The sequence below is a fragment of the Solenopsis invicta genome, chromosome 7 (assembly GCF_016802725.1).
Source record: "Solenopsis invicta isolate M01_SB chromosome 7, UNIL_Sinv_3.0, whole genome shotgun sequence".
NCBI classification, from domain to species: domain Eukaryota; kingdom Metazoa; phylum Arthropoda; class Insecta; order Hymenoptera; family Formicidae; genus Solenopsis; species Solenopsis invicta.
In genome coordinates this window covers 18,589,069-18,604,031 of record NC_052670.1, presented here as the reverse complement: position 1 = coordinate 18,604,031, position 14,963 = coordinate 18,589,069, and the positions used below count along the sequence as shown (strand labels likewise).

The 14,963-nt window shown below is 33.9% G+C and overlaps 1 protein-coding gene across 7 annotated transcripts in view; it reads left to right on the top strand.

Annotated features, from left to right (window-relative positions):
* The window catches only part of LOC105198614 (metalloendopeptidase OMA1, mitochondrial), a 199,584-nt gene extending 189,302 nt beyond the window's left edge, over window positions 1-10,282 (top strand). For 6 of the 7 annotated variants that reach the window (XM_026139378.2, XM_039451796.1, XM_026139380.2 and 3 more), the window contains 2 exons: window positions 4,276-4,363; window positions 9,961-10,116. In XM_026139378.2, coding sequence (XP_025995163.1) covers window positions 4,276-4,363; window positions 9,961-9,977 — 105 coding nt within the window. In that variant the 3' untranslated portion in view covers window positions 9,978-10,116. Of the gene's footprint in view, window positions 1-4,275; window positions 4,364-9,960 lie in introns of all 7 variants that reach the window. The other variant, XM_039451793.1, reaches the window with a different exon arrangement.
* The last annotated feature ends 4,681 nt before the right edge of the window (window positions 10,283-14,963 follow it).

Here is a 14,963-nt window from a genome sequence, read left to right as displayed (position 1 = left end):
GGTAGTGGTCGTTCTCGATTAACGACAAATAGACAAGATCGAGCCATTGTTCGTTATGCATTAGAAAGACGAATAATTACCGCAAGAAACATTCGCGATGACATTCATTTGCGCCACGTGTGCGAACAAACAATTCGCAACCGTTTGAGAGAAGCCGGTCTTCGTTCTCATGTTCGTGCACAAGTACCAAGACTCACACTCGTACATCGCCAAGTACGTTATCAATTTGCGCGCGATCACATAAATTGGACCGCTAGGGATTGGAAAAATGTATATTTCTCCGACGAATCACGTTTTTGCCTTTATGGCAATGATGCTCGTATACGTACTTGGCGTCGACGAAATGAACGCTATGATCGACGTTGCGTTATGCCAATACGATCCTACAACGGCGGTTCCGTGATGGTGTGGGGGTGTATATCACTTACAAGACGAAGTGATCTAGTGATCCTGCCACCTCCGGCAATGACGGGTGTTCGTTATATCAACGATATTCTACGACCACACGTTTTGCTATTAAATCGAACCTGTCGGAACTTTATTTTTATGCAGGACACTGCTCGACCTCATACGGCGAATATAACGCGACGTTTATTTCAACGACACGCAATTAGACTGTTAAATCATCCCGCCAATAGTCCGGACTTAAATCCAATCGAGCACATTTGGGATGAAATGGAACGACGATTAAGGCGTCGCGAGGAACAGCCGCGAAATTTAGAAGAATTGGGAGAAATTTTAACGGAAATTTGGCACAACATTCCGCAAGATCGTTTTGCAAGATGTATAAATATGCGAGAACGCTTGCAAGCAGTAATTGATCAGAGAGGAGGAAATACACACTATTGAACACTCATGCGCGCGCCCGCATACACACACACACACACACACACACACACAGCAGAGAGGGTTTGGAGTCATTAAATACTGAAGAAGTGACGAACTGCGGGGTCTTTATCTCTGCTGTGATACATACTCACACACACACACACACACACACACACACACACTCACTCACTCACTCACACACACACATTCACACACACACACACACACACACACACACACACACACCCACACACACACGATGTGCAAAAATCCGACCGACAACCTCCACGTGGTGCACATTGGGTAATGCTAATGTCGGCGGTAGACGTCATTTTTCGGAAAAATGTACTGTAAAAAATGTATATCTTCAAAGTCTTGTAACTCGGTCAAAAAAAATCGTAGAAAAAACTTTAAAAAAAGCATTTTGTAGAGAAAATGTCATACTTTATGGCACTTGCATTGGATTTGTCGAGAAAAATTTTTTTATTGAGCTACAGGCTGTTAAAAATACGTTATTTTAAGGAAAAAACAGTGTATCTTTTTTGGGGCATAGTACTACGAAATTGAGAAAATTTTTGAAAACCATTAATAGCATGTTAAAGCTGAAACTTCGAGCTTTAAAATGGTTTTTTGATTTTTTGTCTACGATGATTTTTCACGGAGTACGGATATCATTTGTAAAAAATGCAGGTTTAGCTTCAAAGTTGCGTAACTCGGTCAAAAAAAATCGTAGAGAAATTTTTAAGAAAGCATTTTGTAGGTAAAATGTTGTAATTTATGAAATTTTACTTGAATTTTTCGAAAAAAATTTGTTGGTCGATCTGCAAAGTGTCAAAAATACAAAATTTTAATGAACAAAACAAGGTGTGGTTTTTTACTGCGTAAGACAAGGAAGTTAAAATAATTTTGAAATTCTGCTAGTAGAACGTTAAAGCTCGATCTTCAAGCTTCAAAATGCTTTTTTTATTTTTTACCTACGATGATTTTTCACCGAGTTACAGTCATTTGAAAATAGCCTAATTTCTGGTGTCTGGAAAGTGTTCCCTATTTTTTTTTTTTGAGTAGTGTATGTTTTGTACTCTTATTTATTTCAAATATATAAAAAATAAATAAAAAAATAAATAAGTTAATTTTTCTTTCTGCTGAATTGTCACCACCCTGTTGAAAATGTGTGATTAAAACCGATTAAAATAAGTAATCCAAATAGATCGGAATTTCTGCACCAAAAATATTATAAAACATTAAATTTGAATTAAACATTTAATTTATGCACAAGATTAAATAACAATACAAATTGTTATTTACATATAAAAATATAAAGTTTTGTATAGACCAATGTTACACACACACGTCACGTTTGAAAAGAACGAAAGCAAGTATTTGTCTCGAGTTTACAACAAGCAAATCCTAAAGGCTTACTGAAGTATGAGCTGGGGTGTCGGCCGCGGTGGCACCTAGATATAACGCCTGTGGCCGCACTCGACTCACGAGAAAATTCCCCGCGGCGTGGCCTAGCGATGACGCCAGGACTTACTTGTTAAATCCAATTCAATCAAAAATTACAGGATTTCATAAATTATAATTAAATCGTATTTTAATGTGACGTGACACGCTGAGACGCTGACATCTCTTGTGTATCATTTTTAAATAGATATTTTGACGACAACACTATAAATCACGTTATCAAATTTGTAAAATTGTCCGTAAGCTATGCTTTTTTGGCAGTTAATAAACAACCGTCAAGAAAAAAAATAGTTTTCTAACAATCTTACAAATTAAAATGATTTAGACAATATTATTTTATTAAAATAGCTTTTTATTTAAAAATAGCACGCAAGAATTCTTAGTGCCTTAGCGTATCATTTCTCTCTACTAATATCAGGATTTATGAATGTGGTCGCTTTTATTAAAAATATCATTTTATCCCTGTTTTACATTAAACAACAAGCATAAAATGATGTCTTTAATGTTTCTAAACACCGCTGTTTAGAATGACAATCGATTTATCAAAGAAATATTTCGATATAAAAATTTTGCTTAAAAAATCATATTAGCAGAATTCCATTTTATTGTTTTAACTTTATATAACTGGAAATGTATACGGCCGAATAAATAACAAAAAAACACTCGAATATATGTACTTTCGTGTGATAATACACTCAAGTTTAAGAATAATGAAGAAGTGTATATTATTAAAGGTTAAAAGTGTACGTTCTAAAAGTTTAGAAGTGCTCAAAAGTAAAAATGTCTTATAACAATTGTCAGTCATTAAAATACGGCTACTAAACGAATAACTCCATAAGCTATCGTTAGAATACGTCATCATATAACAGAAATAATAAGGGTAATCATATTGTCGACAGTAGCCATAATACCCTCTTCTCCTTTACATTGGTAGAAACGGACATAAGGCCACGTTTTATAATTATAAATGTTTAAATAATTATATAAAAAAATATATTTTTATATGTAAGTCGGTTCAAAACGTTTTTTTTCTACGTTGTTCAATACTTAAACTCTATGCCTTTTTGTCCTCACAATCTTCCAGCTTTAGATCTATCTTCCTTTCTTATAGATTTGCGTATCATTTTCTGCCATTCCATTCGAGGTTTTCTTCTCTTTCGTTGCTCCATCGGCTACCATTCCAAGATTTGTTTTGATAATTTCGTTTCCATGTGTCTTACGTGATTGTACCATATTAACGGTTTCCTCTTGACATCCTTCTTTTTGTCTTCTTCAATTCCTATTTCTTGTTTAATTATTTTGTTTTTTTCTTAATATCTTCTCGATATGCCTAGGGATTTTCTCATTGCGTTTGTTTTCATTGTTTCTAGCGTATTTTCATCTAATACTTTTCCGTAATTCTCTATGTCTCAGATCCATACAATAGAATACTCTTCACCATAGTCTCATAGATGTTGAATTTTCTTTTTTTTTGCTATGTTTTTATTCCAAAATATCCCGTTAAAATATTCGATTACTTTTTTTTGTCTTTATAATTCTATTTTTTATTTTTTTTTCATCGGTATCAATGTCATTGAATATAACACCTAGATATACATACTCTTGACATGATGATATTTTTTGTCTATTTTCAAAATCTAATTTAGTGTTTTCATTTCCTATTCACAAGTATCGTGTTTTTTCGATATTAACTAACCATTTGTTGTATTTCTTTATCAGTTTTCTCATCATATACGTCATATCGTTTTTATTACTCTGGCGGATCCCAATAGCACACAAATCACTCACAATGGTAGATGCCTAGAGATTTTCCGTAGGTTGGGTTAGATAAGTTAAGATGATTGGTTGGTGGGTTATCGGGATGTGCGCTATCGGAACCCTCCCTTATCGCTCGCTATGATTACTTGGTCATCCGCAAATTGAAGTGTATACAAGTACTTGTTATTTAATTCAGTATCCATGCTGTATACCTTCCTTTTTCAGGTTCTCAGTGCGCCCGCTACATATATTTTAAAGAGTGTCGGTGGTATGCAGCATTCCTGTCTCAATCCTTTAATGACAAAACTCTTCCGTAAGATATTTTTTTATTTTTACTCTTGATTTGGATCCTTTCTATAACTTTTTCAGTGCCTGTATATATATGTATGGTTGATCCTGGATTGTTCTAGTACTTTCCATAGCTTGCATATTGTGTTGTACGCTTTTTGTAAATCTACGTAATATGCGTTTCTGACGCTTCTTTCCTTTATAACCTGCTTGAGGTAAAATATATTATTTGTGCGTCACTTCTCCGCTCTAAAGCCACTTTGTTCTTCTTCCTGATTCTGCTTAAAATCCCTCTTTATTAGGTCTGTTAATACTCTGTTGTATAACCTACTCATTGTGCTAGTAATTGAGACGCCCTTGTTACAGTCTTGTTTGTTTCTTTTTTTGTATACTGACGATATATATGCGACTTTCCATTGTTCTGGAACAGGATGTCTGTTTAAGCATTCATTTTAGTAATACAGAGTTTTCTTGTCCCGAATTTTAGCATTTTTGCATACACTCCTTCCAGGGCACTAGTTTTGTTATTCTTGAGGCATATGATAGTTTTTTTCTACCATTTCTACTTACATTCTTATTTCTTCCCCTTGTACTTTTATCCACTTTGCAGGAGATTCCTCGATAACTCTTGCTTTGTCTCTTAGAGTAGTTTCTTATAATATTCTTTTGAACCTTTTGGTTTAATTATTGGAATTTGAATTTTATCTTTTCCTGGATTGTTTACATTTTTGATAAAGTCTTATAGTTCCAAACACTTCTTCTTTCCGATATAGGTATGTATTTATCTCTAGGTATTGTTTTTCTCACATTTTTACCTCTCTGTCGATCACTTTTCTTAGCTCTTTCTTTGCCTTCTTATATTCTTCTAGATCTTCCTGTTTTTTTTGTACTTAACCATTTCAGATATTTTCTTTTTCTTCTTTCTAACCAATTTTGCTATTTCTATTGTAGACTATCTTATTGTTGACACCTCTTTTTCTTATTCCGATTGCCTCTATTGTTGCATCTTTTAGACTTTTTATAACGTTATTATACATATATATCCGCCAACGTTAATCCTTCGATGTTTATTAATTTATTATCTTACCACTGCTGGTACAAGTATCTAGTATTAGTATGTAGTATTATCATTCTGGAAGCTGCCAAAGTTATATTGGAGAGATTCAATGGTTTCTAATTCCCTTGTGTTTTCGTCTCTGTTCTGTTATCTCTTTTCATCTTTTTGAGAAGTAGTACTACTTGAGCTCTTAATAAATGATGATCTGATCTACATGTTATCCCTCAAAGGATTCGCACATCATTCCATTGATTTTTGCCTGCTAATAATATAGGCTCGATTTTATAGTTGTTTCTCAAATCTCAGATCTCGTTTCCAATCTCAAATTTCCAATCTCAGATCTTGAGTATCCAATCTTACATCTTTATGTGAGTGGTTCACCTCGTCTCTTGGTAGTTCATGGTAATAATGTGTGCGAGAAGAAAGAAGCGACAGACAAAAATTTGAAAAGTTACTGGTTATTCTTGTTTTTACCTTACGTGGGCTCATACATTTAAGCGAAAATGAATTAAAAAAATTGTGTGATCATTGAAGAGGTAAAAATGATTAAACTATAAAAGTTAACTACAGTTGCAAGAGTGTGATTTTTTGTGATAATTTGTGATATTTATGATAATTCAATTATCTGTAATTATTTTGGCTGTCCACTCGATATTGTATAATAAAGGTTTGTAAGGTAAAAATAAATAATATAAAAAATAAGATAAAAATAAATAATGCACATAATCTTAAATCAAAGAATATAAAATAAATTTCTATGTTTTTTGTATTAATTTTAAGTTTATTGAATATAATAATTAATAAAGTTTTTACGGTTTAGATTAACGAATTAGCCAAAAAAGCTACACCAAAATTGAACAACTGCCGTGTCAAAAAGTTACGGCGGCACCTCGGAAAATTATAACTTCCCGGAGACAACCAATGCGCAAACCCGTAGATTTTGTCCCGACTTGAGCACCTACGCGTACCCTTGTCAGTAATAGTAAGGAAAGACATTGTTCATTAGCCGCTGTCCAGTCAGTTACCCCGCGTTAGTAAAAATATTAAGACCAATTTTGAGGTAAAAAAGACTTCCTCCGGGTATTTGATAATAATCGACGGCCCATCACCTCGCGGCGCTTAAAATGAAGCATTTGTATTATCAAGTAAATTTCTTTTCTTTGTATTCAGCGACCCACTATTTGTCATTATTCATAACCAGATATTTTTGTTATGTTTCTTGTATGCGATTCTACAAATATCCATTATGAGCTATTACTCTTTTCATTAATACAACTCTATTGTATTAATATAGATATATACATTAACATATGTGTGTGTGTGTGTGCGTGCGTGCGTGCGTGCGTGCGTGCGTGCGTGCGTGCGTGTGTGTGTATGTATTGTCACGTCTAGCAATTATTGTTACGGTCGTATCAGATAGATAGAAAGAAGGAAGCCTCGCAGCGTGGAGGATAGGTCAGCCTCCGCTGGTCGGCGTCATCGGTGATCGGGCCACATTTTTCTCGGTGGTTCACTGAGATTAATATTTTATTCTCGATATTAAAATTAACAATAAAATTGATGCTCGGACCGGCTGAATATTGCGGAGAGCTTATCAAAAGAGCTTAACAAAAACAAAAAGAGCTTAACAAAAACAAAAAGAAATACATGTTGCTGAATTTGAAACTTATTGTATAAGATTTGAATAAACTTGATTGACAAAAAAAAGTTAACACGCGTATTAAAATGCTGTCGGATGATGACGACCGGACTTAATGAGTTGCGGACAAAGAATGAATCAATCCGAATAGAAGAGAGGTACGTATGCCGCTCTTGGGCATAAGAGCGCTGTATTACTCCGCCCTACGCGCGAACGTAAGACGTGCCGTGGCACAGTCGCCCGGCGTTCTGCGCACGGCTTATTGCACGGCTAACGCTCTGGAAGTCTTCTTTCGTTCCCCCTTTTTTTTATAGTTGGGAAACGCCTTTATGGGTCCCCGGTCCTGTGGGGACAGAACGCGAGATATGTGAGACTCTCTGACTTATAAGGGGAGCACCAGACATTGTCCCTTCCAATTTTGTTGAACTTTATACATGTTATAAACCTATCTTCCCACTAATTCATCTTAAAGTAATAGGACCCGCCTCTCAAGCATTCGCAAGAAAAACGCGTTTAAAGATTTATTTGTGCGTAATGTACCGTGTAGTAAGAACAGATTGACATCTAAGCAGCGTAGCCTAGTCGGTAAGGCGCCTGACTACAATGCTGCATATTACTGGTTCAAATCTTACTTTTTCCATTTTTTTTTTTTTAATTTCCTTGTAACGTACTATTGTGTGTGGTGTATGTTTTTAAATATTTAGCCTATAAAATAACTGTTTTAATTATACAATTAATTATATTTCAGAAATTATGAAATTCATCTATTTATTAATGTTTTTAAGGTTTTGTGAATAAAAAATAATACAGTTTTATTATATAATTTTAGAATGTGTTAATAAAATATTATTAATTATATGTTGAAATTTATTTTTTATTCAATTAAATAAATTTCAAATTATTTTTGCCACGATTTTTCTTCTTGTCGCAACGAATTTCGGCTACACAAACAATCCCTTTTGGCAAGGATGTCTGTGTAGTTATACGCGCGCTACCTGAGAACTTGTTTTCTTTGTAACACTATAAGGTTGTTTAAACGGTTTTGACTTTCTTCTCTTATTTTCTTTTCTTGTCATTACGTATTATAAAATATTTTATTTTCTTCCTTACTTTCCTTTCATTATGTATTATAAAATATTTTATTAACTCATTCTGAAATTACATAAATTTTATTCACAAAACCTTAAAAACATTAATAAATAGATGAATTTTATAATTCTGAAATATAATTAATTTTATAATTAAAACAGTTGTTTTATAGGCTAAATATTTAAAAACATATACCACACACAATAGTACGTTACAAGAAAATTAAAAAAAAATGGAAAAAGTAAGATTCGAACCAGTAATATGCAGCATTGTAGTCAGGCGCCTTAGCGACTAGGCTATGCTGCTTAGGTATCAATCTGTTCTTACTACACGGTACATTACGCACACGTAAATCTTTAAACGCGTTTTTCTTGTGAATGTTTGAGAGACGGGTCCTATTACTTAAGATGAATTAGTGGGAGGATAGGTTTATAACATATATAAAGTTCAACGAAATCGGAGGGGACAATGTCTGGTGCTCCCCTTGTTAGACGTGGCCGGCATACTCACGAAAACCCAACTTTTTCCGGCGTCTGGCCTCGGGACGGATCACGGGATCGAACTAGCATGCACCGCGATCCGTCCTAGCCCAAACGGGTTCCCGCCCGAGATCAGGGACCCTCTTCCGGAGTTAGCAGCCAAAACTCGACTGAAGTCGAGCCCCAGCCGCCCGAACCGGGATGCCGGATGTGCGTCGGATCCCCGTGGAAGAGGGCCCTAGGTACGCACTCCCGCATCCCAAGCTCCAAGACGAATCAGCCGGGCAACTACCCTACCGCTGATTCCGCCCAAGGCGTACCTCCTCAACAGTGGAGAGGGTGTTTTTTGTGATTTTTTTTGTCCTGGAGTTGGAATCCCCTAGTACCATTCTCTGTTATTGCTGACGTTTCTTAGGGTTTCCTCTAGTTCGTCAAGAAACTTATTTTTTTAGCAATTTCTTTGTTGTCTGACGGAGCATATACCGCTATTACTGTAATGCTGTATCCACGTATTTTTAAGTTAACTTTTAGAATATTTTTGTCAATTGCTTTGCAGTTATCGATCTTATTTTTTAACTTCCTCTTTATTAGTAGTGACACTCCTCTAGTCACTTTTCTCTTTGGAGACTCCCATTAATATATGGATCTCTCATGCTGCTTGTACCAATGCCCTTTTTCTTAGTTTCTGTTAACGATGTAATGTCTAGATTTAATTGTTTTTTTTCTGCAATAAGGTCGATGTGTTTACTAATTCTTTGTACGTTCCACGTAGTCAGATTTGTTAACTATTTTCTTTGTTTTTTTCATTGTTTAATTAATTTATCCACTGTTCCGAGGCTTTGTTTAAGTTTTTGGTAATTGGTTTAGGTTTCTTGGTAATTGGTTTATTTTACAAGTATTAGAGAACCGTTTTAATTCCTCAAGCCCCAATTTGGAGAACCAGGACAGTTTTTGTTTTACGGTATTTTATTTTTCCACTCCCTTCGAATTACTTAATGCCGACCCGGCTTTTGTCCAATTCTAATGGGGACGTGCTCGTTGGAGGCAAACTCCAAGGATAAAAAATATCTAAAGCACATTAATATATTTAGACATTAAAAAACAAAGCTTCTACTGAAATTTTATTAGTTTTTATTTATACTTCTAAATATTGAAGTATTCACATAAAAAATTTCTAAAGCACATAAATATTTATTATTAAAAAATGAAACTTAATTGCAGTTTTATTATTCTTGATTTTCACTTTCATTTTATCATTTAGAATCTAACATTTCCTTCAATTTTTTTCCATCTGTTGTTAATCATTCTGCATTTAATAAAAATAACACATATAAAAAATTTCTCAATTTAACTTACAGTGTCCAGTGTTGCCTAAAGTAGATCCAAGAGATAAATTTTACAAACGATCGGCAAAAGAACAAGAGTATTATTTTAAACAGCGAGGGATAATTTAAGATAAGAAATAGAAAACATCAATTATTTTGTTATTGTGCTAGAAGAGGTAATTTTTTCTCAAAAGTTGTGTAATATTTTAATGTTATAAAAATAAAATATGTACTTTTATGTATTTATATAGATTGTAATAAAATACATATATAAAATAAATAAATCCCCATAATATAAAATGCAAATATGATGGTAAATATATTGATGGGAGAAGTCACCCCAATTTAATGATTTTAAGCTTGTTGTTTAATGTTGTTATGGCACTCAACAAAAGTTTTATTGCTTCGTTTTTATTAAAAAGTTATTAACAGAAAAAGTTTGAGAAACTATAGTGTGTATTTGTATCAAAAAAACGTAATTTGCTATACATATTGAATGTTTTCCAATTGGCTAATAATATAATATATATTATCTTTTCTAATAGAAAAAAACACTCAAAATTTGAGTATTTACACTCAAATTTAAGTGTTAACATCCAATTTTGAGTGTTTACTTTCAAATTTAAGTGTTTACACTGCAAGTTAAGTGTTTACACTCAAACAATGTGTGTATACATCCAAAGATTCAGTGTTTATATTAAAAATTGAGTGTATATGCTCATATTTTGAGTGTTACACTGCAGGTTAAGTCTTTATACTTAAACAGTGGATGTGTACACTCAATGATTGAGTGTTTATACTTAAAATTGACTGTATATCTTAAAAGATTGTATTTGTTTCTCAATTTGATTGTATGTTTACACTTAAATTTAAGTGTTAATTGTTAATATTTAAGAGTTTACTCTCAATACTATGATAATCAATAGATGAATGTAAACCTTAGAGCTTCGAATATTATTTTAAAATTAAGTATGCTCAAAAGTCATTGATGTGTTAATTTTCGTGATTGAAATAAACAAATGTTGAATGTAAATGAATATTATTAAAATATAATATAAAGATGTTATTATAAAGTTTGTTATTGTTATACTTTATTATAATTTAATGAAAAGGCCAAGGTTTACGATGCTAGAAATTGATTCAAGTTCTCAGATTAAGAAGTATGGCTCAATACACACGGGACGCGTCAACGCGTTACGTGTGGCAATTTAGGGAGAAATACAAAATTGGATAGACGTCTAATAGACATCTATTTGACCGTTTGAAGTAAGTCTATAGACGCATCTAAATAGACATTGAAATATTATCTTTTGGATCTCTAATATACGTCTACAAGATGCCTAATAAACGTGTGCACGCTAGACGAAAGGGACGTATATTTTATGCATTTCTCATGTGTATTTAATTAATTGGGTGCATTTAGTACTACTGCTTAAAACATTTTTCGCAATAAAATTTTAGGAATTTTTGTCGAAAATTCCCAAGCGGTCACTCATCCAAGCTGTGACCCCGATAAACGTTGCTTAACCTCTGCGAACTTCTTGATCCCATGTAATGACCTGTGAACACTGTACTGACCTAGTCAGAAAAAATTCCTTGAAACAATGTTGTTTCGACATCGTTAAGATTGATTCAAAACTTATATCGAAATTACAACATTTTTGAGGAACCAAAAGTTGCATATGCAAAGAGTATAATAGAAGTTTCATACATTTTTTAAATATTTTTGGATTATATTATATTACATATGTAATAAATAATCTTATATTCTGAAAAATTTCGTTTAAAGATCGAATCGATATTGATTCGGTGATGCAATGATGTGAAAAGCAAATTAACTAATTGCATTTCTACTTTTGCATCTTTTATTTTTATCATTCATTACATGTTAACAAGTAGAATGATTTCTGCATGTAATGATTTGAAGAATCGACGTTATTCAACATTGATTTAAACAATAAGTATTGATTATCTGAAAAATTTTTTCAGAATTTTTATACAAATTAAAACACTTAAGAAATATTGAGAAAGAGTAATGGCCCATTTCTTGAACCTTGAATTTCAAAACTTTTTGTGCCAAATAGTATTATACGAGATGTCCCATTTTAAATAATCCAGCCAAATGTCTCGAAAACTAAACCCAGTAAACAAAAATGTTTCAGACAAAAGTTGTATGATTTCGAGGAGGACATAAGTTGGTGTCATTAATTTGACCTTGAATAGTTACTTGAAGGTCACGTGGTCACCTTCAATTTTTTAAATAGTATTGCCTATCTTTTATTGCATATTCTTATAGTTTATCTCGAGACCTTTCCAAAACACTATGAGTTTTTCTTTTTTTGTTAAGTAGTTTTTGAGTTACAAGACTTGAAAGTTATAATACCGCCGGCATTAGCGTTATTCGAGATGTACCACATGAAGGTTGCCGCAGACAGATGTACATCCCGCGTGTGTGTGTGTGCGTGCGTGCGTGCGTGCGTGCGTGCGTGTATCGGGACTGATTCAGCCGATTAAAGCAAGATCGGGACTGATCCAACTGATTTATATCAGAATCTAGTTTTTATGTGAAAGAATTATGATCTTAATAAGTGTTCGAATATCTGTACATTATTATCCACACATAATTGGACTCGACGTTCAAAACTGTCAACTATCAATAAAAGTGTATTTCTTGGAATGCTACAGCAGGCAAAAGTTATACGCTTCAACATATTCTCTCTTGTTGTGGGTGTTTTTGAATATATCACGTTTTTCAAGTATCCCCATAAAAAGAAATCTAGACTTGACAAGTCTGGAGATCTAGGACACCATGACACTGGTCTACCGCGTCCTATCCATCTACTCGGAAATGTGAGATTTAAATGGTTTCTAACTCTTCTACTCCAGTGCGCAGGCGCACCTGTTGAAAGAACATACGTTGTCTTGTATCCAGATCGATATCTTCAAGCAATGCCGACAATCTTTGTTATAGAAAGTGTAAATAATTATTACCATTAACATTTTTGTCAAAGAAATAAGGGCCGATAAGGTTTTTGTTTAATATGCCACATCATACAATGAGGCTTCAGCAATGTTGATGATTAACTTCTCTATACCAACGTGGGTTTTCAACAGACCAATAATGAGAATTATGTCGATTTAATTGTTAAGTGTTGTAAAAAATTGCTTTGTCACTAAATAAAACAAATCTGAAAAACATTCGATCACGATTGAACATTATTTGTGTCCATCTACGAAATTTTAGTCTTTGTTGAAAATCATTGAGTGTTAATTGTTGTGTCAGAGTGACATGGTAAGGATGGAAGTTATGAGTGGTCAAGATCCTGTGACTTGTTGATTTCGGAATACCTAATTTTCTTTTGATTTGCTTCGTTGATACGCGTAGATAAATAGCTATCATTCCTAATACGGGAAGTACTGTTGGATCATCCCTTTCTGGTACGTAAATACGACGTCCTTGTTGTTTTTAACGTTGACGCTGCCGTTGACGCAATACAAATCTGGAAATTGTACAACGATTTAGATGTCGACTATGAAGAAATCGATTACGGTACAATACTGTTGCTTGTCGATAATTATTATGGCATTCTCCAAGTACCAGAACAATATGAATAATTTCGTTCAAATTATAATCCGGCGTCTTGCGTATATTAAGTTACAAAATAAAGTAAGAGCCGATAGATTTATTATCCTGGTTGATATGGGACGGCTAAGGCAAATTTACGCAAATTACTGATCAAACTTTGCCATCAGTCATTATGGATCAATCCCGGTTGGATGGATTAAGATACGGTATCTTAGACTGCGTTCGGAAACACACACTAGTGTGCCACTAATGCACACTAGCCGTTCGGAAACACCCGTGAGTACTCGGTGTGCGTTCCGGTAAGCTCATTCGGAAACGCGTAGAGTGTCACACCGTGTGTCACCAAACCATTCGACGAAAAAACAGGAGAAGTTGGTGTAAATCGGTGGTGCATGCGCAAAACGCGGAAATAAGCAGTGTCAGGCTGTCTGCGTCCGGATCAGTACCAATTTTGCTTTAATCGACCGGATTAGTTCCGATCTTGCTTTAATCGGCCAGATTAGTTCCGATCTTGCTTTAATCGGCCGGATCAGTCCCGACACACACACACACGCACACGGGATGTACATCTGACCGTGGCAACCTCCATGTAGTACATCTTGAATAACGCTAATGCCGGCGGTATTATGATTTTCAAGTCTTGTAACTAAAAAAATACTTAACAAAAAAAGAAAAAAATATAGTGTTTTGGAAAGGTCTCAAGATAAGCTACAAGAATATGCAATAAAAAATAGGCAAGCCATTAAAAAAATTGAAGGTGATTTTTACGTGACTTTCAAGCAATTTAAGATCAAATTAATGACACCATTTTATGTCCCCTTTGAAATCATACAACTTTTATCTAAAACATTTTTGTCTACTGGGTTTAATTTTTGAGATATTTGGCTGGATCATTTAAAATGGGACACTCTGTGTCTAAAGGAACATTAATCCCAGAGAAATTTTAAGATGAACATAAGCGCGGTTCCGGAGATATAAAGGATTGAAAGTGATGATTTCCAATCAGGATATATTGCATAATTAACAACACGTGATTGAAGTTCATGTAATATTGAAGATATACAGTATCGTATGGATTCATTGTTTAGAGAATAAACGATCTATTTACAGCTATTTTTCATTTATGGAGGGCTTTTGCCCACTTAAATTTATTTCACAAACTAATTCTGAGTAATATCATACATAAAGGCATAGCATAGACTCTGAAATCTCGACTCCATGTTCCTAATTTGCAAATCATCGTCCAGGAATTCAATCTTCCTTAACTTAGAGCATCATTCTTTGAAGTATACATTACTCAATAACGAAGAAAATAATCAACTCATTGGATTTTCTGAACTTACGATAGATGATCTATATAACTTGAGTCTTGGACCTTATCAAATACGCAATACGATTTTATACTACCCAGAACATTAGAAAGAAGAAATATTCTTGGTGCAGAAGTTTA